This window comes from Lepidochelys kempii, chromosome 2 (assembly GCF_965140285.1).
Source record: "Lepidochelys kempii isolate rLepKem1 chromosome 2, rLepKem1.hap1, whole genome shotgun sequence".
Taxonomy (NCBI): Eukaryota; Metazoa; Chordata; order Testudines; family Cheloniidae; genus Lepidochelys; species Lepidochelys kempii.
This window is the reverse complement of record NC_136381.1, coordinates 138,814,369-138,840,119: the sequence shown is the minus strand read 5'-3', so window position 1 is coordinate 138,840,119 and position 25,751 is coordinate 138,814,369. Positions and strand designations below refer to the sequence as shown.

The 25,751-nt window shown below is 40.8% G+C and overlaps 1 protein-coding gene across 6 annotated transcripts in view; it reads right to left on the bottom strand.

Moving 5' to 3' along the window:
- DNAH5 (dynein axonemal heavy chain 5) overlaps positions 1-25,751 on the bottom strand; it is a 307,171-nt gene that overhangs the window by 163,382 nt on the left and 118,038 nt on the right. For 5 of the 6 annotated variants that reach the window (XM_073332323.2, XM_078851639.1, XM_073332327.2 and 2 more), the window contains 10 exons: positions 25,137-25,343; positions 18,103-18,274; positions 16,563-16,708; positions 13,115-13,289; positions 11,794-12,033; positions 10,614-10,804; positions 10,414-10,513; positions 7,557-7,693; positions 3,386-3,587; positions 1,209-1,444 (listed from right to left, as the gene is read on the bottom strand). In XM_073332323.2, the coding sequence (XP_073188424.2) occupies positions 1,209-1,444; positions 3,386-3,587; positions 7,557-7,693; positions 10,414-10,513; positions 10,614-10,804; positions 11,794-12,033; positions 13,115-13,289; positions 16,563-16,708; positions 18,103-18,274; positions 25,137-25,343 (1,806 nt within the window). The remainder of the gene's footprint in view (positions 1-1,208; positions 1,445-3,385; positions 3,588-7,556; positions 7,694-10,413; positions 10,514-10,613; positions 10,805-11,793; positions 12,034-13,114; positions 13,290-16,562; positions 16,709-18,102; positions 18,275-25,136; positions 25,344-25,751) is intronic. The other variant, XM_078851640.1, reaches the window with a different exon arrangement.

The window sequence follows — 25,751 nt, the reverse complement described above, 5'->3', positions numbered from 1 at the left end:
GACTAAAAATCAATCTTGATATGAGCTTTCCTAAGGAAGAGTATGCCAAGATACAAAGCTAGCCAAAAACTGGTATGTGAATCAACAGATATGTCTGTTATTTGCACCTCTAACAAACGCATGAATGCTTTCTAGCTTCCAGGGATACTGAAAGTATCATGTATGAAACTCAATATTTTCAGTCCACAACTCATATTTGGAGCACATTAGCACATTATTTCCTTAATTACAGCTATAAACTGCACTTCAGAAATTGCTGAAGTTTATTCTAGAGAAAACTGACATTGAAAAACAGTTGTCCTAATCAAGCATTTCGTCAGCAAATGTACCCCTTATATATCCAAGCTGAAAGAGTAGACTTGCTAGTATCTCTGGTAAGTAGAAAATATGCACTAGGCTAAACTAAAGAGCTAAGAATTCAAAAGGCAGGCACAACAGAAGCACAAAATAGTTGGTTGCTGATTGGGAATTTAAGCCAGAAGCTTCTATTTGAGGTGTAGCCATCAATAAGCCACACTGTACAAAACTGCATTGGGATAAGGTCATGCTTTAATGGTGAAACATTCAAATAGGAAATGGGTATTTTCTTTAAAATTACAGCATATTCTTTGAATCTTCAGTCTTGATCAGGAGAACCTGTGATTCTCCCAAGAGTCAGGAACACTTTTCTTTATCAAGTACTTGTCCTCAGTAAGATGTACATCCTCAGGCAAAACTCCACCTCTGTCTTCCTTCTTGACTTAGATCTGCAGGATACCCTCCCTATACAGTTTACATTTAAGCCTGCTTGAACTTGTTCTACCAGACTCCAAAGATCTCTGGTTATTCATCTAACAGTCACCTCCTTTGTGTCTCCATACGCTTTGGCCTCTGCAGCACCCAAGGGCAACAGCCTTCTTGTCAACTGCCTTAGTAATTCTCATTTGAGAATTCCACTTGCCTGAGCCTCTCCATTTCTCTCTGCTGCTATGGCAAGTCATGCCTACGTCCTGCCTCTTGGCTCATTGAGTTTACATTTGCCCTAATGGGAGTTCTGCACATGAAGGACTTTCAGGACCAGACTCATTTTATTATTTAACTAATTAGCTCATATTAGCACTAAGATAGCTAGATAGATAGATATTCTCATCACATTTTCAAAATTTACACTGCAAGACAGTGTTCTATACACACCAGAAGTAAACACACACTTATCCCCTTTTGATTACCTCAATTGGTACCACTTGGAAGTCTATGGGGATTTGTTGCTCTCTAATCTCTTTTAATGCAGTCATAGCTATTCTTATGTCATCCAAATCCTTAATTTGTCGATTCAGTTTCTTGCCGATTTCCTCCACAAATGTGAAAATGTTTTCCATCTCTCTTCTGTATTTCTTGTTACAGTGACGCCCCAACTCAATCATCCAAGCCTTGGTTTCTGCAGCCAGTGCTAGCTTCAGGTCAGCTAGAAAACAGACAACAAGTCATTTTAGATAATTTCCCCAAACACAGGCTTTATACACACAAGCCTCTTGTTAAATTGTCAGTACTTTTTCAAATATAAACATTGATTTTGTTTTCAGATGACTGTTACATATGTGTTTTATTCTCGTGTTTATGGAGTTAAGAGATTTGGCAAAAAGCAATGTAAATTTTGTCAGAATGGTCATTTCAATTTAATCTTAAAACAATCTAATTGCTGAGGACCTGTTTTTGCCTCTCAGTGCCACAAGGATGCTGGACAAGGGTCCTTGAGGCACTGAGCTTCAGTGGTTGGAGCCAATATGCTTACAGAAGGCAGTTTATGTAATGTCTTCAGAGATGCTGGAGCGAGCATGCTGAAGAGTGGCAAGGGCTGTACCTCTACAAGCATTTCAGGGTCCTATTTTCACAAGTGCTGCTATACCAATGCTCAGCCCCTCTGTAAGTGCACTCCCTTAGTTCTAGCCTCCAGGTAGAAGTGTGCATATGGTGAGGGAAAAACCACGCATAGAACCCATCCATCACCCTTTTTGGGGTACATAATACTGTTCATAGCTCAAGTGCCACCCCAATCAGGGTGCAGCTGAATGATGACTGATTCCTGTATTGGAATGCTTTGGATGGACCCTTCCCCGGCTGTGAATTCACACAGAAGGAGCCATAATTTGGCTCTTTAATTTCTATTTTACACAATTGTGAGCACTCACACTACACATGTATTATCTTGTTCATCAGTTTAGTTGTCCTCACTCCAACTTTATTCACTGAACTATCAGGTTAAATAAAAACATGACGGGACAGTTATCATTTCAATCATTTTAGAATAATTCGGGGAGGGGGGAGTTAAGTGAAATCTTTAAAAAACAAATGATACCAAAACTACTCATTTAACTTGTAGGAGCTTTGGCATTTGATTTAATGGGCACAAGTTTCCAATCTCAATGGGGAAAATTAAGGTCCCAATGCTTATTTCTGCTATGCTGGAGTAAAACCTTTCAAAGCAAGATCTAAATCAAGGACATGAAACTGCTCTGGCTTCAATGATGAATATGTATTAGTGACAATGTATAGGATTAGTTTAAATTATCCTCTTTCATATAGGATATTGCTTGTAGGTCCTTCTATTACCTATGCAAAGTGTGACATTTATTATTTTGACATGTCATATGTGCCTATGCAGGGAGCCCTCTTATTCCCATGAGCATGTTACCTGTTTTGTGGGTCACAGAATGAGGCTCTTCCCTCCCTCTGCAGGGCCATTAGTCCCCATGCTGCACAGGTGGGCAGGGAACGTGCAGGAAGGGGAAAGGCATGCCAGCTGAGTCTTGGCTCCGTCCACATACTGACTAGTGTGATTACTTCACACACCCACACTCCACTTTATCCCCTGCAACAGTGTGTCTCCCTCTGGTAGGGCAACTATACCCACCCCTTGTAGCCATGTTCTGAGCATACCAAGTAGCTTCCCCCACCCCCCTCCCCCGCACAATAACTTTGAAACAATTTCATGAATTGACTCTAAATATATGTAAATGCATGTGACTCCTTCCAAACAGTAGTAACATTTTGACACAGATAATTCATGCTTCAGATCTAAGCATGAAGGGTAAAAGTAGATCTTATCACAGAAACCTGGCTATAAGCTTAAGATACTGTCCCTCAAAAGAATCTTTTTATGGGTCTCAGAGGTATAATCACGGGGAGAATTTAAAAAGTGAATTTTAAGGCAATAGTCTCAATTGTTGCAATATGCATTAATGATAAAGGTCAGAGTGAGAAAGCTGTAGCTCACGAAAGCTCATGCTCAAATAAATTGGTTAATCTCTAAGGTGCCACAAGTACTCCTTTTCTTTTTGCGAATACAGACTAACACGGCTGTTACTCTGAAATTTGTTCTACAAAATGCTTGAGCTGACCACTGTACCAGTATATAGTGCCATAACTCCCACACAGATGTATTCAGGTTCTGAGTTTATCTCCAGCTCCAAGTCTCTGAAATGGAGGATCTGGGACTCAAATTCAGAGAGTAAAGGGTTTCCTGTTATGAACTTATTGATGGTTTCCTCCTTCTTCCTTTGCCAGATGTGGTCATAACATTTGAAACTCTCCAGAGCTGTAAGAACCTCCTGGAATAAATTACAAGGTCAAAGGAAGTTTCTCAGTGAGCAGTTGCGAACAAGTAATTTCTCAGATGTTTCAGATGCTGGTTCAAGTTCAGTTGAAGTAAATGGTGGGGTAAGCTGCATTTCAGTACCAAACAGGAGGGTGTTGAAATATTTAAGTTAAGCAAATCCTCCTAGAATGCAATATCTATTCAGATACAAAAAACAACAATGAAACATACTGAATATGGCTGAACAAGTCACCATGTACCTGTTAGATCATTTAGTACTAAAACCTCCCCTCAGTGACTGGTATGCAACCTCAACTACAAATCAGTGAAAATAATATTGTCCCTTTAGGTTAAAAGGCGCAATGCTGGTGGCAAGAATTCAAATAGAAGAGGCATTTTCTCTTCTGCTTGGATTATCTTTTATTTAACATCTCCTTCTCCTCTCAAACCCCCACTGAGGATGAGTGTGCCAATATATCCCCCATAATTGTCAAACTGGCCTTAATACTTAACTTTTATATACTGTATATTTACAGTGCTGTCTGAACATAAACTCAATTCAGCTGGGCCTCAGCATGCCAGGGAGAGTTTTTATAACTGGAGAAACTGAAGCACAGTAGTAAATTGAATTAACCCAGGTTCACACATGGAGTCAGTGTCTGAGCAGGGAATAGAATTCTGTCCCATTCCCATTGCTGTGCTTATTCCAGCCTCTCTTCCCATAGCCAAGAGGAGCTTGGAGACAAAAGAGTGCCTAATTAGTTTGCAATCTATTTTTTTACATTGCCTTTGGCACTTTCCAGTAACCCACTTCCATTTGGAAACTTCTGAATAATGAGAAATAAACGTTACTTTGGGGTTTATATATTTACTCACCTATGAGGAAATAACCACTATCCTGGATTTCTACCAGTGTCATGTGCTGGATATTGCTATTTGATCCAGATGGCAGTAGTGTCCACTTCTAAGTTAGGCAGAACAGTATTTAGGCCTTTTGCACATTGATGATGTGCTGTGACATGCACAGTCTCATGTGAGCCCTTCATTCCATTCATGAATGTATACATTTCTGGCCAAATCTTCAATGCAGCTACCAACCCTAAATGATGAGCCAGTTTCTGAGCAGATACAAGGTGGAGCAAGGTAAATCACCATTCCCAGGCTGCAGAGCACCTTCAGAAGCCAGTGGCTGTGAGTAGGCCCAGCACACACTCGTGGCCCCTATAACAATACAGTCTCTGGGTCGATGGCCCACCCCTTTCACACCATGAACACCACAGAATGCAAGAAATATACACCCATAGGGTTATCTCCCCACAGCCAGACCACTGCACCTCAGTCTGCAGAACATCTATGCCCCCTTCCACAGCTGCAGAGGCAGCAGCTGCATTTTTGTCTAAGGACTTAATACACCAGTCCTACTGAGGCCCATCTCCCACTAGCTTTGGCAGAACTTTTACTTGAGAACTCAGGATCTTGCCTTAGAATCATAAAATATCTGGGTTGGAAGGAACCTCAGGAGGTCATCTAGTCCAACCCCTGCTCAAAGCAGGATCAATCCCCAACTAAATCATCCCAGCCAGGGCTTTGTCAAGCCTGACCGTAAAAACCTCGAAGGATGGAGATTCCACCACCTCCCTAGGTAACGCATTCCAGTGCTTCACCACCCTCCTAGTGAAAAAGTGTTTCCTAATATCCAACCTAAACCTTCCCCACTGCAACTGGAGACCATTACTCCTCGTTCTGTCATCTGCTACCACCGAGAACAGTCTAGATCCATCCTCTTTGGAATCCCCTTTCAGGTAGTTGAAAGCAGCTATCAAATCCCACCTCATTCTTCTCTTCTGCAGACTAAATAATCCCAGTTCCTTCAGCATCTCCTCATAAATCATGTGCTCCAGCCCTCTAATAATTTTTGTTGCCTTTTGCTGGACTCTTTCCAATTTTTCCACATCCTTCTTGTAGTGTGGGGCCCAAAACTGGACACAGTATTCCAGATGAGGCCTCACCAATGCCAAACAGAGGGGAACGATCACGTCCCTCGATCTGCTGGCAATGCGCCTACTTATACAGCCCAAAATCCCGTTAGCCTTCTTGGCAACAAGGGCACACTGTTGACTCATATCCACCTTCTTGTCCACTGTAACCCCTAGGTCCTTTTCTGCAGAACTGCTGCCAAGCTGCTCAATCCCTAGTCTGTAGCAGTGCACGGGATTCTTCCAGCCTACATGCAGGACTCTGCATTTGTCTTTGTTGAACCTCATCAGATTTCTTTTGGCCCAATCCTCTAATTTGTCTAGGTCCCTCTGTATCCTATCTCTACCCTCCAGCATACCTACCACTCTTCCCAGTTCAGTGTCATCTGCAAACTTGCTGAGGGTGCAATCCATGCCATCCTCCAGATCGTTAATGAAGATATTGAATAAAACTGGCCCCAGAACTGACCCTTGGGGCACTCTGCTTGATACCGGCTGCCAACTAGACATGGAGCCATTGATCACTGCCCGTTGAGCCCGATGATCTAGCCAGCTTTCTATCCACCTTATAGTCCATTCATCCAGCCCATACTTCTTTAACCTGCTGGCAGGAATACTGTGGGAGACCATATCAAAAGCTTTGCTAAAGTCAAGGAATAACACGTCCACTGCTTTCCCCTCATCCACAGAGCAAGTTATCTCATCATAGAAGGCAATTAGGTTAGTCAGACATGACTTGCCCTTGGTGAATCCATGCTGACTGTTCCTGATCACTTTCCTCTCCTCTAAGTGCTTCAAAATTGATTCCTTGAGGACCTGCTCCATGATTTTTCCAGGGACTGGGGTGAGGCTGACTGGCCTGTAGTTCCCCAGATCCTCCTCCTTCCTTTTTTAAAAGATGGGCACTACATTAGCCTTTTTCCAGTCATCCGGGGCCTCCCCGATTGCCAGGAGTTTTCAAAGATAATGGCCAATGGCTCTGCAATCACATCTGCCAACTCCTTTAGCACCCTCTGATGCAGCGCATCCGGCCCCATGGACTTGTGCTCGTCCAGCTTTTCTAAATAGTCCTGAACCACCTCTTTCTCCACAGAGGGCTGGCCATCTACTCCCCATGCTATGCTGCCCAGTGCAGTAGTCTGGGAGCTGACCTTGTTCATGAAGACAGAGGCAAAAAAAGCATTGAGTACATTAGCTTTTTCCACATCCTCGGTCACTAGGTTGCCTTCCTCATTCAGTAGGGTGCCCACACTTTCCTTGACCTTCTTCTTGTTGTTAACATATCAGAAGAAACCCTTCTTGTTACTCTTAACATCCCTTGCTAGCTGCAACTCCAAGTGTGATTTGGTCTTCCTGATTTCGCTCCTGCATGCCTGAGCAATGTTTTTATACTCCTCCCTGGTCACTCCCTGGACCAATCTTCCACTTCTTGTAAGCTTCTTTTTTGTGTTTAAGATCAGCAAGGACTTCACTGTTAAGCCAAGCTGCTCGCCCACCATATTTACTATTTATTACCATCGGGATGGTTTGTTCCTGCAACCTCAATACTTCTCACCAATACATTTCTCAAACCTCACCCTTCTCACCAATACATTTCTGTAGCAGGTGTCTTGGTCACTCATGAAAAATTACCCCCTAATTCTGTCATAGATCATTAAGATGTACTAGCTACACTCTTTCAGATGTGTCCAGTGGGGTAATTCACACCCTATGGACTTGTTATAAATTTTCAGTTTTATGTTAAACAATAAGCTTGCACTCCCATAAACCTTTCAGAGCTGTGTGCTTTTTTACTGTTCAAAGTTACCCTTTCTAGACATGATGCAACTTTGCAACTACAAATGTTCTCTCTCCACCATCAGAGTTTATCTTGCTCTTATTAAGCAATTTTTAAAAGCATGTCACCATCCTATATGCATTAGCTCAGTGTTGTATGTTCCCTATATTGCATGGCATAAGGACATTGCCATAGATTGTAAGATTCAACCATAACCCTGCTCGCTTACCTTTTTGGTAGAACTGAGGACAGTACTAAGTACAGAGACCAATTTAATAATTTCCTTGTTCTCAGAAACACTCTTGTAGTGGTTTCTGTTTTGCACTGGAGCAGGCAAGTTTGCAGTTGCTACTTCTGAGGTAGTATCTAAAAGGACAGAGCCATTAGAAGTATTTGTAAAGACCAATTTAAGAAAATGTTATAATTTTCAGTTCAACAAAACTCCCAAGTTGAAGACACATGGTCTCTCAATAGCTATTCCCTCTAAGTCTTAATATTTTAATCCATCAAAAGAGTATAGTTAATTCCAAGAGTGGCTGATACAAAGCCATTCTTCACCAAAGACACCTACTGAACAGACAATCCTTGTCACCAAATTGCAACCTTCACTTCAAGGTCCCCAGCACAGAGTAGGGCAGGGCGCTCTGTTTCGGTCTCACTCAAACAATCCCTGTTTTTCTTTCTTTCCAGGAGTTTATACCATGTACATCACTTAGAGTGACTAAGCCAAAAAATGTGGCATTTGGAAGCAGCATCAACCAGCTCTGGAGAAAGATAAAGTCATCATCTCAAGCAGAGGGAGGTGGGCCACCATTCAGGTATATTGATATTAATGAAAAGGGGATCCCAAAAAGGCACCCTCTCCATCCTATAGCCGAAGAAATTGAAGTACTAAATTAGCATTAAAAAAGGAGTACTTGTGGCACCTTAGAGACTAACCAATTTATTTGAGCGTAAGCTTTCGTGAGCTACAGCTCACTTCATCGGATGCATACTGTGGAAAGTGTAGAAGATCTTTTATACACACAAAGCATGAAAAAATACCTCCCCCCACCCCACTCTCCTGCTGGCAATAGCTTATCTAAAGTGATCACTCTCCTTACAATGTGTATGATAATCAAGGTGGGCCATTTCCAGCACAAATCCAGGGTTTAACAAGAACGTCTTGGGGGGGTGGGGAGGGGTTAGGAAAAAACAAGGGGAAATAGGTTACCTTGCATAATGACTTAGGCTTGAATAGAGACTGGGAGTGGCTAAGTTAATTGTATCCAATTTGCAAATGAATTCCAATTCAACAGTTTCTAGCTAGAGTCTGGATTTGAAGTTTTTTTTGTTGAAGAACTGCAACTTTCATGTCTGTAATCGCGTGACCAGAGAGATTGAAGTGTTCTCCGACCGGTTATAACATTCATAAACCAGTCTGAAGTGTTCTCTGACTGGTTTATGAATGTTATAACCAGTCGGAGAACACTTCAATCTCTCTGGTCACGCGATTACAGACATGAAAGTTGCAATTCTTCAACAAAAAAACTTCAAATCCAGACTCTAGCGAGAAACTGTTGAATTGGAATTCATTTGCAAATTGGATACAATTAACTTAGGCTTGAATAGAGAGACTGGGAGTGGCTAAGTCATTATGCAAGGTAACCTATTTCCCCTTGTTTTTTCCTAACCACCCCCCCCCCAAGACGTTCTTGTTAAACCCTGGATTTGTGCTGGAAATGGCCCACCTTGATTATCATACACATTGTAAGGAGAGTGATCACTTTAGATAAGCTATTGCCAGCAGGAGAGTGGGGTGGGGGGAGGTATTTTTTCATGCTTTGTGTGTATAAAAGATCTTCTACACTTTCCACAGTATGCATCCGATGAAGTGAGCTGTAGCTCACGAAAGCTTACGCTCAGATAAATTGGTTAGTCTCTAAGGTGCCACAAGTACTCCTTTTCTTTTTGCGAATACAGACTAACACGGCTGTTACTCTGAAACCTGTCATTAAATTAGCATTATGTGTGCTTAAGTATTACTTCAAGGATGGTCCAATGATTGAGGTGCTAGCCTAGGACTTGGGAAACCTGGCTTCAAGTCCCTGCTCCCCCACAGACTTCCTGTGGCAACTCTGGGCTAGTCCCTTAAACTCTGACCCTCAGTTCACCATCTGTAAAACAGGAGTACTAGCACTTCCCTATCTTACCAGGGTGATGTGAGGATAAATATATTAGCAGGCTTGAGGCATTCAGATGCTACACTAATAGGGACTATGTAAGTACCCAAGATAAATAGATACATATGATGAATTTGGCTTAAATTCAAATTTACTCCAACACTACTATAAATCACTACCCAGGAAGTAGACACCACCTTAAAATGTGTTCTTAATCATTTAGGTATCTGAATGTAAATGGCTGCACAAAATAAACTTTGTCTTTAAGAGTCCCTATCGCACCCTCTCCTGAAACCATTAGAGCCGCTTCTCTGTGATCACTACAATCACTTCTGCAATACATTTCCTTATATGAAATGTAAGAGCACTCTGCTTTTGGTGTAAAGTAACATTCTAAAGGGGTAAGATAAGTGCAGGTCTAAAAACTATATTGTGGCTGTGAAGCCACAGTGCACATTGGAATGGTCATGGAAACATCCGACCATAGTGGAGTCCCCACAAACATTTTGGCTTCCTCAGCCAGAATTCCTATGAAGGTACTGCGAGGGCTAAACATCACAAAGCCAGGGCTGCAACACCATTAGCAGGGTACAATTAGCAGCTCTCCTTAAGCCAGTTCAAGTAACTCAGATGTAGCAAAAGACTGTCCCCATCTATCTCCATGGGAGGTCACATATGACCTCTAGACCCTCCTGGTCCTCATATACCAGGATAGCAAGCACAGGGATTGTGCCCAGCCCCTCACTGTATTTGCACCCTCTTCCGCTCATGCACCACAAATCTGGCCTCAAAGGTGATATACGATTAGTGAATTCTGAGTGATATCATCTTCATATCCAAGTAGTTATCCATATCCTGGAACACATACAGGAGAGACAACATTTACATCTAAATCTGAGGCAGTGATATTATAAAGTTAATTACCCTGAGCATTTTTGATGCCAGTCTCTCTCATTCCATCATCAGAATCACTGTCTTCGCTACTGCGCCGCAAAGCAGCTATTTTTCTTTCTAGCATTTTTTTCTGTGTAGGAAGTAGAATGATCATATTTATTTTCTGTCAGAAATTTTTCAAGAGCAGGATTTTTAAATATATTTTTAAAGGAAGTCTACTGAAGACAAACCTTAGACATTCTCTCTTTACTCCACTGCCCAACTCCCTTCATGACACTGACAATACTCTCCACAGCTTTATTAAGTGTTTGCTGTACCTCATCCAAAGCTGGCATCATAACGATATTCGGGATAGACAGGTTAATACTAGTCCGAAAAATAGGCTGAGCACTCTGTTTTTGCTTAGAAACACTGTCGCTGTCTAAAGGAAGAACAAAACTGATTGTTATAAATACAGTTTTAAAAACCTGTACAGTATTCTTTATTTTGTCCATAGATATGAAACTAAACCAATTTAAAGTGATCTGCTTTCACCATCTACAGCTTTTTTTAAATACAGTATATTGGTGGATATTGAACTTAATACTGTTTAGGGGGAACACTTATTCCAGCTGTTTATTTCATAACTGAAGCTGCATTAGAAGACTCTGAAGTCAATAGCAATACAAATATCCTCTAAACTCTATGCCATTACTTTATGCACTCCTCCCCCACCACAAAAGCTGATTGCTATATGAACATTTGAACAAAATTATCAGCAAGTAATCTGATCTGTGCACTCAAATACAGATTTGTACATTAAATAGGATATGATTTTTTGAATACTCAAATATTGTGGTGCACAAAATTGCAGATGCAACTTAAATGAAAGATGGAAGCCTCTAATTTTATTTATGTCTTTAAAGGTGGGCTGCCAAGAAAATAAATTGGATTTGTGTCCTCTCTCATGATATATGAACAAATCCTAAAAGACCTGTGTCTGTCTGTGGCAGCTTGTCAGCTCAGAAGCAGCGGGAGTTGATACCTGTAGCGCCAAACCTCTCTATACAAACTTCAAGACCCAACAGGTTACATTGTCCCAGCTTTTCAGTTACAAAGTCTGGTCACCCTATGCATGCACAGGGCTACACCTACTTTCATACATCTGGCCCCAAAATACCTATATTTAGTTTTTCCATAATAAACATAACCCACCAGTAGCTGGGGATTCATCTTATGGGGGAAAATTCCCTGGGAAATGTACAACGCAGGCAACTGTGGTGTAACAAGACAGCCCACAAAATTGCTTGTTCACCTATTCCACCCTCCTTTGAAGATCTGGCCCTGGTTTAGCATGGTAGTAGGATACCATGTCTAATTGTTCTTTTCAGCATACTAATTAAAATGTAAAGTAGTAGAACCTACGGCTACCTAAGAAGTTGATCGCAGAAGAGGCATGAATGCGCTTGCGTATGGTCTCCAGAGTGTTCCGAGTGACCTTCAAAAGGGCATCAATATTGCGGTGATTGAAGTGGGTAAGCAGTTCTTGGGCTTCTTCCGCTAACATTTCCATCTCCTTTCTCTTCTTCTTTGTTAAAGGAGGAGACATCCCAGCCATAATCTGACTTGCTGTATGAGAGGCTGCCAGTTTCTCCTTTCTCCCTTCCTCCTCTGTTGTTAAAAGCAGATCAATAAAATTATAGTAATTTAGAACTTAATTTAATACACCAAGGAGAGAAACATGAATGCAATTACATGTCTGGAAATTAACAGTTTTTAATACCATCTTCATAAAGAAGTGTAAGAGAGTGGATTCCCATAATGTCTTGTCCACTTTGCAGTTTACAGTGACCTGAAGACTAAATTCTATACTACATACAGACCTAAAAAAACCAGGAGTACTTGCAGCACCTCAGAGACTAACAAATTTATTAGAGCATAAGCTTTCGTGGGCTACAGCCCACTTCATCGGATGCATAGAATGGAACATATAGGAAGAAGATATATATATACACACACATACAGAGAAGGTGGAAGTTGCCATACAAACTGTAAGAGGCTAATTAATTAAGATGAGCTATTATCAACAGGAGAAAAAACTTTTGTAGTGATAATCAGAAGTTTTTCTTCTCCTGTTGATAATAGCTCATCTTAATTAATTAGCCTCTTACAGTTTGTATGGCAACTTCCACCTTCTCTGTATGTGTGTATATATATATATATCTTCTTACTATATGTTCCATTCTATGCCTCCGATGAAGTGGGCTGTAGCCCACGAAAGCTTATGCTCTAATAAATTTGTTAGTCTCCAACGTACCACAAGTACTCCTGTTCTTTTTGTGGATGCAGACTAACATGGCTGCTACTCTGAAATCTGAAATACATACCTAGTAGATTTACCCCTGGGAATGTGAAGATATATCTTTCTGCCTATCCAGTCAAGCCTTGTCCTCTCTCTATGAAATGTGGTGGCCAAATAATGCCTATCACTGCTAGTTTCTGTGACATGGACACTTGACTGTGCGAGTTGGATTGATGTAACTAGCCTACTTCGCATAAGGAAAGCAGCTGCAAGATTTCGTATCACCTTTCAGTCACTCTAAACTAGATTCAAGCCTGTAATCTGTCGATGTGAAAGTGTCTAAGTACCATATTAACTATGAGCCCTCTGGGCCCTCAGCATATTTTATCTACATGTACAGCCAACTAAGTGTGAAGCAAAGAAAACTGCTTTTGAAGTGTTTCCTCTTACCTGTACTTTCATTCACCTCACTCATTTCAGCAGTGACTGGAAGCAGAACTGACTTCTCATCTTCTCCTTTGGAATGCACCTCTGTGTCCAGTAACATGTTTATCAGCTCATTGGCTGCTTCTTCCACCAATAAGCTTTTCAAATGCAAAGTCTGTGCACCTTGAACACAGAACTCCTATCAATAAATACATCAAATATTATGGAGTCTGATTTTTTTTTTTTTGGTCTTTGCGGGCACAAACAACTTTAGTGGTACATTATCCTATGAATACTCCCACTACCATCAGTAAGGCCAGACATGGAATAAGGTATGAAAGTTGATCAAGTGTGCAATGTCATGAACTGAAGCAATCTCATGATTATTTTGATATTTGTTTTTCTTAAAGCATCAATTTCTAGAGTCTGGTACTGCATGAGAATCTCAGCTATTATTAAAAAAAAAAACACTTTCTAGGTTTAATGAATTTAGAAGCTCAAAAAAATCAGAAGGCACATAGAAAGCCAAAATTTATTTTTAAAATATCTTGATTTTTAGGAAGGGGCCTGATTCATGATTTTGAAAAATTATGTTAGCAATAGCATGTCTGGCACAATCAGGCTCTCTCACCAATAGTGTTTTTCAAGGTCATTTTGTTTAGTTTAATAAGTCACATGACTTTGCTCAGAATTTTCACTACCAAATACTAACTTTTCATAAGAAACGCTACAGAGAAAGGGAAGAAGCTGCATAATGCAACCTGGCACATTTATATTAGCAAATTTGTTTTGTTTTGTTTTCTTAAAAAAAAAACTCTCCAATTTAGAATCAGTCAGTCAGTCCAGGTGGAGCATTAATCAATTCCATGTTATTCTTTCAGCAGGTCACAAGTGAAATACTGGTGAGCTCTGCATTCATGGTTAAGATTGGCAGGCAGGATACCAAAACCTTTTTAGAGCAACAGTGATTAAAGTGAAATAGTTAACAGAAAGTATGGGAAGGGGACAAAATATTAACGCAGAGCAGTCCATGTCTATTCTTATTGTAATTTCATTAGGGCTGGTTGAAAGTGTTCAAAACAGAAATTTAATTTTAAATTGAAAAATACGGGGAAGTTCCCACCTTTTCACTTCTATTAATTTCTCATTGGAAAAAAAGTGAGGAAGAGCTCCAAAACTTAAAACTGAGATACTGAAAAAACTTTTTACAAGTTTAACTGATAGACAAAGAAGTTTTGACTTTTAATAGGAATCATGTTATTTTACATAGTGAAACTATTTTAGAAAGTTTCAATTCAGCCTCTGATTTTGGACCTGTGATCAAGAGAATATGCAGCTTTGCAGAAGCACGGAAGCAGCACATGAGATAGACTACTTCAATAATTTCCAATGAGATGACTTTCCATTCTGATTTTCTAATCACTAACCTGATGTCTAAAAGATCAAGATATCTTTCAAGAAAGTTAGTCTTCTCTGCTACAGGTATCTGCAATTGACTGCACCTATAACACGCCTCCCCATTGTCAATAGACTGTCAAAAATCAAAATCCATCTTTAAGAGGTCAGCTCTAATACTTTTATTTTTGCTACATGTGTTATAACTGTATTAAGACACTCCCCACTACATAGTAAGGCTGATGGTCTCCTTTTTTGGGTGCACTGGAGGCCCATGGCTTCACTTCATATTCCACTGAGAAGTTTCACACAAACAGGTATTCTAGTTCAATATAATCAATAACTGGAAAGATTCTGCATTTAGCACATTTTAGTGTTCTAATACATGTAATATACTATGCTTCCATTAAGATCACTTCCAATTGTGACTTAGGCTTGGTCTGCACATTGTTGTACCACTGCAACTATTACATTAAGGTTGTGACTTTTTTTTTTTAAAAAAACAGTAAATTATGCCAGCACAACCCCTAGTGGGGATGCAGTTATTCCAGTATAAAGGCAAAACTTATTTCTTTCCCTTATGGGAATAAACTAGAACAGTGTAATGCATCTTTATCCTAGTTCAAGTACATCCACAACACAGAGTTGTATCACTCACTATGCTGGTATAGTTAAGCAGTTCAACTTTTCAGTTTAGACAAGTCCTTACTTTGCCACTTGCTCCTGTTTAGAAGTTATTCTTTCAGGACTGTTTTCAGTACTACAGGTATATTTGCATCAATGTACCTACTAGAATCCCCATATTTAGGGTTATCACAGCAGCACTCCAATTCTTTATCCAGCCCTAGACATTTTCTTTTCTGTTTTCCCAATTATTGCTAGCTATCTAGATCCAAGTTAGAGTTGTACTCAAAATATTTCAAATTTACAGATTGTGGATGCCCATTACCTTTGTATCACTGACCACTGCATGCATTGGGGACTTTAAACTACACTCCTCCACCAATCGGTTACATCCTAACTACACAGAAGGGAGAGCATTCAGGTATGATTACTGAACTTCTCACAGGGTCTTTCACTGAAATTATATTACACAATTGTCTAGAAATGCACTGCTTGCTGTGTCTTACGGCTTTAAGAATCATGGAAATCTGACCATGCTAACACTTACGTGAGTAGTCACAGGACATCACTGCGACTACTTATGGATATAAGAACTAGCTCAATGAGAACAGTTAAACAATTTGGTTAGTTGTTTTAAGAGAAACCCTGGAACTGAAAGCCCATGGAACTTCAGTTAAAAATTAATTTGTTCTTTGTTTTCAATTCTAAATTCTACAAGTAATTCTAACACCTCATTCCTGAGTTCACTGTGATTTAACCAGCAATACTTGTTTTCACTTGCCTATTACATGTGAAAACTAAAAACTTGAATATGATTGGGTTAACTGATACCCTGCTGTGGGGAATGAAGTCTTTCCAAGGATCCCCCATAGAGCTACTTTTTTTCAGTGTCTCAGGGATAAGGTTTGCCTGTGCACTGGCCCCCTCTATCCCGATCAGCTCAGGAGGCCATGGGGATTAAAAAGAAAACCCTGCAAATTCCCAACCATCTCCACAGTATTGCTCTCCAGGGCAGTTGAGAGCTGACCCCTCCGGTCAGCCAAAGCATGTTCACAGGCACCTCCAGCCCTTCTTGATTCAAAGAAGATTTAAAGGTGCCATATCATGACAAGTGTCAGACCTCGAAGACAGTGAGAGGAAAAAGGGTGAATGGAGGATCTTCAAATTAAGTTTATTGGTATAAAACAGGACAAGGAGTGACTACCATAGCATGTCTGACACTGGAAGCTCAACAAGCCACCTCATAACTGAAACATCTTGCATTTCCTACATTTGTGCCTTTTAAACATGTCACTCTCAGACAACTGGGACATTTTTAGTCACTCTCATTATCAAATTACTTCAGTAATTTAAATCATTAGTGCAGTGTTCATGTCATGTCATACTCACTCAGCAAGCAGATACTTCAATGTAGAGTAACTAAACATATTTTTAGAAGAGTAAGTCTCATAACCTTTGTCATTTGGAGAAATTCCTCACAGGTAAGTGGTTCATCTTCTGGCAGTTCACAAAGTGGCACACTGCTCATTTCTTGTAGAACAGCATCAATACGAAATTCTATCAGATCATTCACTCGATCAAGCAGCAGCTCCAGATCAGCTTTCCAAACAAAAGAAGATCATACCAAAAAACAAAAATAAAACATAAGAAATCCAAAAGAGGTTCAAAGGAAGGAGACATTAAATAAAGTTTTTCTAAGAACTACCATTTTAGCACGTGTGCAACAGACAATGTGCAGCAAAATCTGGCCCCCGTTTCATCATATAACACTATCTGGTACTCAAACTCAGAATTTGCAATTAAGAAATTTGCCACTTATGAGCAGCAACAAGCAACCAAGTTTTTTCCTTTATACTTATCAATCCACTGACTGTCCATATAGCCAAACTAATATTAAAACATTTTGACAAGGTATAACATTTTTTAACTTCAAAGAAGCTTGCAAGCATCATCAGTACAGTCTTTTTTTTTCTTCTAGATGTTTCAGTTGAGAGAGCTTAAGTGACTCTGCTCAAAGCTCAGCATACCTGGATCTGACATGAATTAACAGTGGAGCACAATATGTGACAAACACCCACAATCAGGAGCCCAAATCATTTATGGATAGGTAATTTAATGTTGCAGGATTCACTTTGTGAGTCATGTTAAGCTCCATTTTCCTGTATTTTTTCCTGATATAAGTAATTTTAGTTATTAGAGATTAAGGAACTTTTGGGTGGGATGTAGGTATCTTTGGCACTAAATGGATCTGAAGTAAGCCAGATCTGTTGACCTTTGGGACAGGCTACAAAAGCCATCTCTTCTCCCAGGCCGTTGCAGATGAAGGTGCATGCCATACAATGTTATTTGTACTCTCTTTTCAGTTGGTTATATTTTAGTTTTGTGAGGCCTGTGGAGTTTATTTTTGCTTGTACCAGTATGACAGAATATGCTAAAAATTCAAAAGGCATTGGAGCCCTGGATGGCAGCTTATGTATTAGTGGATTTACAAGAGTTTTAGAAAAAAATGCTAATTCAGCAAGATAAGAAGTTGTTCAGTGACAACATAAGAGGACTTTTACGTAAACGGGCAGAGAGGCCCAGACAAGGCAGAGATTGATATGTGGAAGCTGCTGGGGAAGTAGAGGAGAATATCATAATGGTGAAGCTCGATAGAGTTTGCCCCTTTCCCTCTTATTTTCTTCAAGTATTGGCATGCTGCAGGCAAGTACACATGGCAGCAATATTGGTGAATGACCCATACAGCCCCACTGAGATCCCAGGGAAGTCAGTGAGATTGAACTTAAATTAAGGCAGCTCAGAATTTGGCTCCCATGGGGTGAATAAACATTACAGTACACTATGGGTGAGAATTTTGGTGTTTTAATTTATGCAAGAGTATAAACTGTATAATAAAAGTGAATGTTGCACTTAACATTGGACTGTATATCTAGACTGAAGCAAACAACTCAGAGTTCAGTGGAAGAATGCTGATTCACTACAAGCATGCTTACCTAGTTTGTCAAAAATATTATTTATGTATTTCTCAGTGTTCAGGGAAGTCCAGTTTAGTGAAGTTAAACCAGGCTGGATAGCATCATCTACATTAGCTAAGTGAGGAGCCATTAGTTGATCAATGGGTGTTTGTATTTTTGATTTAACTCTCTTATATTCTGCCAGCATCATCTGAAATAAATGGAGGGTAATAACACTAATTAACAAGCACGATGCAAACCTTTCGGTATGCTGACATTTGCATCTAGTTACACTAAAAACAAAGTTCCACTCTTCATGAAAAGTCAGGTTTTTATTATTTTCCATTTTACAAAAAAGTATTTTTGAAACAATGGAACACTTGATTTTTTTCACGTTGGCGTTAACTCTGTATTTTTAATGACACTACTAATCCTTAAGAACCCTAAAGTCTTCTACAAAAATACCACAAACACCTGATCACTGAAATGCACTGCCACCACTGCCCAACGTAACTGGAGCAAAGGGAAGACAAGAATTAACTTAAATGAAGCTTTGAAGGGACTTCAGTGTCACTGTCTAATCAGAATTAGAATTCAGCTAGGATAACAAAATTAACATCCTTGCCGAAAACACAACGTTATCTTGAATATATTGATCAGGGCCTCTTATATTTAATCTAATAGCACTTCCAACCGTGCCACTTAGTACAATGACTGGATAGAAGTCCAGTTTTCAGAGCCTAGTACGCCACACAGGGATAAGTTCTAAAAGGCACCCTTTAGCTTTGGGTACCCACCTTAACTCTCCTAAAGCCTCATTTTTCCAAAGGTGAGTGAGTATCTGCAAACTAACCTAAAGCAATTGTAGTCCCAGGTGGATCCAGACCTTTGAAATATTAGATCTCAGATGACTCAAGCTGGGCACCCAGCATTTAAGGTTGCTTTTTTTAGTTTTGGTCTCAGGCCAAGATGCTGCAGCCAAGTGTGGATGGGTGTAGCATTCTAATGCAGAGAAACAGTTTACCATGAACATACCAATGGCTATCCTGGGTCAGACCAATGGTCCGTCTAACCGAGTATCCTGTCTTCCAGCAGTGGTCAGTGCCAGATGTTTCAGAGGGAATCAATAGAACAGAGCAATTTTGACATGTCATCCAGTCCCAGCTTCTGGCAGTCAGAAGTTTAGGGACACCCAGAGCACGGGGTTGCATCTCTGACCATCTGGGCTAATAGTCATTGATGAACCTATCCTCCATGAACTTATCTAATTCTTTTTTTAACCCAGTTATACTTTTGCTCTTCACTACATTTCCTGGCAATGAATTCAGGTTGACTGAGCATTGTGTGAAGTAGTACTTCCTTCCTTTAAATCTGCTGCCTATTAATTTCCTTGGGTGACCCCTGGTTCTTGTGTTATGCTAAGGGTAAATAACACTTCCTTATTTGCTTTCTCCACACTATTCATGATTTTATAGACCTGTATCATATCCTCCCACCAGTCATCTCCTTGTTAAACTGACAGGTCCCAGTCTTTTTAATCTCTCCTCATATGGAAGCTGTTCCATATCCCTAATTGTTTTGTTGCCGTTCTCTGTACTTTTTTCAATTCTAATGCATCTTTTTTGAGATGGTGTGACAGGGTGTGCATACCCCACACTAGCAAGAAAGGGTTAATCCCACCCTCAGACCATGCTGGGCATGCTCCAATTGCTGTGCTAGTATAAAGGAGAACAGCTCAGCTCAGTCTGGGATGACTGCCAAAGAGGAAGGACGTTTGATGGAGGCTCCAGCCCAGGAGTCACTACAGCCCTTGCCTGCGGGAACCGGAGATCCCAAGAACCAGACTGGAGACCTGTTGCCTACAGCTAACCAGCTGCAGTCAGAGTCCTAGGGAGTTACCTGCACCAAAGAGCCCGGAGACCCCAACATCAAACAGACCATGACTTCAGGAAACAGGGTAAGAAGTGTCCCCAGGAGGGGGAGTGAGTTGTAACCCCCTTAAAGCAGAATCAGTGTGTTGCGGTAGGATCCTTGCTGACTGGGTGGTGGACACACTTGCCACTGGCAGGGCCCTGGGCTGGGACCCATGGAGCAGGGAGGGCCCGGGTCCCCCTACCCCAGCGGGTCACCACCCTGGGTGACGGCCCCTGACCCTGGCCACTAGGCCATGCAGCCCGGCTCTCAAGGGCCGCCACTTTGTCTCAGGCCAGTAGGCCATGCAGCCCTGAACCCAAGCGCAGCCACTTTTACTCTGGGCATTGAGCCAAAGTATCTTGAATCCCAAGACAGTCTGGTAGCCCGTAACTGCAGTGCCACCACACCCACGATCTACCCCAACAGGGGACAGGATGTACATACACTGCAACAGTTGGGGTGACCAGAACAGCAAGCAGTATTCTCAGTGGGGGTGTATCATGGATTTAGATCGTGACATTATATTTTCTTTCTTATCTATCCCTTGCCTAATGGTTCCTAAGATTGTTACCTTTTTTGATTGCCACTGCACACTGAGCAGATGTCTTCAGAGAACTATCCACAACAACTCCAAAATCTCTTAATTGAGTGGTAACAGCTCATTTAGAACTCATCATTTTGAATGTATAGTGGAGATTATGTTTTCCAATGTTCATTACTTTGCACTTATCAACACTGAATTTCATCTCCCATTTTGTTGCCAGTCACAGTTTTGTGAGATCCCTTTGTAACTCTTCGCTGTCAGCTTTGGACTTAACTATCTTCAATAGTTTTGTATCATTTGCAAATTTTGCCACCTCACTGTTCATTCCCTTTTCCAGGTCATTTATGAACATGTTGAACAGCACAGGTCCCAGTGCAGATCCTGGGAGGCCGCATTATTTACCTTTCTTCATTGTGAAAACTGATCATTTATTCCTACCTTTGTTTCCCATCTTTTATCCAGTTACTGATCCCTGAGAGGACCCTCCCTCTTATCCCATGACTCTTTACTTTGCTTAAGAGTCTTTGATGAGGGACCTTGTCAAAGGCTTTCTGGAAGTCCAAGTATGCTATATGCACTGCATCACCCTTGTGAACGTGCTTGTTGACACTCTCAAGGAATTCTAATAGATAGATGAGGTATGATTTCCCTTTACAAAAGCCATGTTGACTCATCCCCAACATAGTGTTCATCATCTATGTATCTGATAATTGTGTCCTTTACTATAGTTTCAATCAACATGCCTGGCACTGAAGTTATGCTTAACAGGCTGTAATTGCCAGGATTATCTCTGGAACCTTTTTGAAAAATCAGCGTTGTCTAAGCTACTTAATATAGCAATTAAATGATAAAAAAGTTGGAAAATTGTAAGAAGTAGGTTTAGTTTTGGTGGGTCGGTGGTCAAGTCTACATATGGATCTGATATTGATGCTAAAGAAATAAAGGTATTTCTGCAATACCTTTTCATGGGAGCTAAATGATAATACAAGTAAATTAGAAGTCAGAATTTTCAATATTTTTGAGACCCTAAGCCAATACTTCTAATTTTTTAAAGGAAGGCCATCTTTTAATAGCCCAGTCAAAAGACATCATATGAAGACATTCTGACAACTGGTGATGCAGTTTTAAGTTTAAAAGGAGCTAGCAGAATATGTTTTTAACAAATCTATGAATATACCTGGAAATTTGATATAAAGATATCCAGAGGCTACAAACATTTAGTTTGAAATATACTTGCTTCACTACTGTGTGATCTTACTACACACAACAGCATGACAGGATGCCACTGCCCCCCACTGAAATGTATATATGAAGGAGGACAAAGATAGAAATTGTATTCTGTAAACACCCTGGTTTGTAATAAATCCAAACCACTCGTTTAAATTGATAAGTGACCTAATCTGTTTGAATTTCTTCAAATCCAAAAGTTTTGAATAGGAACCGATCTATAGGCCTCTTCCTGTACTCTCCGCAGGTTTTACTCACCAAGAGGTCCTTCTCAGTTATGAAAACATGACCCCCCTCAAGCTCTATTTGCAAGAAAGGGGATCCTGCATTACCCAGAACACTGACTTCTCCTGTTTCCCAGCATGGCGAATCAAGAATGGTCAGAAACAGGCCTCCTTTCCTCTATTTTATTTACAGGAGTCTCAGTAGACTCGCAGGGCTCTTTCTTGAAGTGGACCAGAGTGCCTCCACATCATTCTTTGAAATCAGCATAGTAAGCCAGTGAAGCATCCCCAGGACTTGCTTCCTGGAGTTTTCCGCTCCTAAAACTGAGTCTATTAACAGTGTCTAAAAGTCAGCTTTGACCTTCTCTGCTCTAAACTGGACCAATGGTCTCTAGAAGAACGATGGAGATAAAAATAGGCTAGGCACAAGCTTTTTTCTGAGATCCCTTCCTCACGCCCTAGCAACAACTGGCTCTCACAGCCCAACCATAAAGTTCCAGAACATTCTTTGAAATTTGTCACAGTATGAAACATTTGGCAGCTTCCAAGTACTGCAAAAGCATCAAGCAATCATTACAGTGCCCATATGAGAAACTAATTATCCCCTTACACATATGAAGAAAAGGAGCAACAAGAGGGGGGTGAGCTGAAGTAGATGAGTTCAAAAAGCTTATATTATATATTCGTATGGCAGTAGCACGCAAAGACTCCAGTTAGAATTTGAGCCCTATTGGACTAGGTGCTAGACAAAAAGTGTTGCCACCCCACTGACAGACCTAACCAAAAAGAAACAGCCAAATGCCGTTCAGTGGACCGAAGAGTGTCAGAAAGCCTTTAACCAGCTTAAAGCAACACTCATGTCTGACCCTGTACTAAGGGCCCCAGACTTTGACAAACCGTTCCTAGTAACCACAGATGCATCCGAGCATGGTGTGGGAGCAGTTTTAATTCAGGAAGGACTGAATCAAGAGTTCCATCCTGTCGTGTATCTCAGCAAGAAGCTGTCTGAGAGGAAAAGCCACTGGTCAATCAGTGAAAAAGAATGTTACGCCATTGTCTACGCTCTGGAAAAGCTACGTCCATACTTTTGGGGATGGCGTTTCAACCTGCAAACCGACCATGCTGCGCTACAGTGGCTTCATACCACCAAGGGAAATAACAAAAAACTTATTCGGTGGAGTTTAGCTATCCAAGATTTTGATTTTGAAATACAACACATTTCAGGAGCTTCTAACAAAGTGGGTGATGCACTCTCCCCTGAAAGTTTCCCAGAATCAACTGGTTAAAATCATCCTTGAGATGTGGGAAATACTGTTAGTTTTTATACAGTCAGTAGTATATCTAAAGGTACATGTGTCTAATTAACTCTGTTTTCTCAGAGAGCTCCAGGAAGAAATCACAGCCAGTGTGGAACTGGCTGTCCAACACTATCTGTGATTTGGGGGGGCGTATCAAATATAAAGGGAAGGGTAACCACCTTTCTGTATACACTGCTATAAAATCCCTCCTGAACAGAGGCAAAATCCTCTTACCTGTAAAGGGTTAAGAAGCTCAAGTAACCTGGCTCGCACCTGACCAAAATGACCAATAAGGGGACAAGATACTTTCAAATCTGAGGGGGGAGAGGGTGGAAGGGTTTGTCTGTGTGATGCCTCTGCGGGGACAGATCAAGAAAGAAAGCAATCCAACTCCTATAGAATTAGTAAGTAATCTAGCTAGAAAATGCGTTAGATTTTCTTTTGGTTTTGGCTTGTGAAATTCACTGTGCTGGAAGGAATGTGTATTCCTGTTTTTGAGTCTTTTTGTAACTTAAGGTTTTGCCTAGAGGGATCTCTATGTTTTGAATCTGACTGCCTGTGAGATTATCTTCCATTCTAATCCTGCAGAGTTGTTCTTTTATCTTTGTTTTGTTCTTCTAATAAAGTTCTGTTTTTGTAAGAATCTGATTGGGTTTTTAGGGTCCTAAAAACCCAAGGCTGGCCTGTGCTCATCTTGTTTATTCTCAAGCCTCCCCAGGAAAGGGGGTGTAAGGCTTGGAGGGGATATTTTGGGGGAAGACGTCTCCAAGTGGTCTCTTCCCCAATTCTTTGTTAAGTCATTTGGTGGTGGCAGCGTACCATCCAAGGGCAAAAAGTTTGTGCCTTGGGGAAGTTTTACCCTAAGCTGGTAGAAATAAGCTTAGGTGGTCTTTCATGCGGGTCCCCAGATCTGTACCCTAGAGTTCAGAGTGGGGAGGGAACCCTGACAACCCTTCAATAAAAAACCCATGGCATTGAGTCTTAGAGCTCAGACTTGGGCGGCAGGACTAAAAATAGCAGTGTAGACGTTGGGGCTCGGGCTGGAGCCTGGGATCGGAGATCCTTCCCCCTCGCAGCCCTGTGAGCCAGGCCAGCTGCAGTGTGGCATGGGTCTTTTATTGCACTGTAGACATACGCAGAGAAAAAGAGAATCCCTGACCCAAGGGCTTGCAGTAAAATCATGAGATTTGCCCATCTTCCATCCTTGGTCTCATTCTTTTGAGCCTAATGATTGCTGCTGGCTTGTATCACTGTTGATGGCAGCTAACTTCCCAAAAGGAAATTAAGAGACAAGAGGAGAAACCAAGGCTCCATCTTCTCTCTGCATCTTCTAGCACAGCAGGCCCAAGAAGTACACTAGGTGTAATGCTGGTGCAGCAGCTGCACTGCCCAGTTACTGGAGTCTTTGTTCCTATCCAAGGCACAATACTTTTAGGGGCAACTGCTGGGTCGGCATGCCTCATTGCTGTCCCCTACCCAAATTGTGCTCAAAGCTGAACCACAGTTGTGTTTGAGAAATGTCAACTGCTTTGCCTGAACTCATACAGCAAATCAGAAATAAGGTTATATTACTGAGGAATTGCTTCCACCACTCCAAACTTCTAGACCTCAGCGCCTTCGTTCCACACTGCCATGCCTCCTAGAGGTTATGTTTAAGAACAAAGTCATTGTAGCATCTAAAAAATTGCAGGAAAAAGATGGAGGTGAATTGTCAAGTCCTTTTCCCATCTTAATCACTTTACTGGTGCATAGTAGTCTGAATTTGTTCATTTTCAATCTTATAAAAATATTATCTTATTTACTTTCATGAAATTATTGGAGCTTTCAATAGCTCTATGCAGATCTAAATGAATAAAATAAACCTACCTGCAGTTGATTGAAATCCTTCTTGTATGAGTCTTGCTTTTGCTGTAGAGCAATCGCGAAGGATGGGATTTCAAGGTGCATGTGAGCCATGCACTCTGTTTCCCGAATTAAAGTCAATATCTGAGGGTCAAAATTCACAAATAATTCTCCTGTCTCTGGAGCCTTCACCAACAGGGATGCCTGAAGCCCTGTTTTCGTTACTTCAATCTGCAGGAAACAAGAAACAGTCTTGCCAAATCACAACCAAGTCAACACTATGCTCTGAATTTGGATACAAATATACACCTCGAGCCTGAATTGCAAAAGTGTTAGTGGAAACTTAAACTAATACTCCAATCTGATACAGTCTGAATCTAAGCTTAATATCACCTCCATTTAGATTAGAGTGAAAAACTGCCTTCCCGCCAAGCTAAGTAACTACCTATATTTTCTTCCGAATTTTGGTTCTGTTGTAATAATTGGGCCTAGAAGTTTACCCGAATTGTGAGCTCAACTGTAAAAAGTGGGTAATGATGCATGAATTATAACAATAGCCTATTATATAAAATTGTTTCAAAAAAGGTAAAGAAATCCCAAAAGCTAAATTAATTTAAACAAGAAGGGCTTCACTAATAC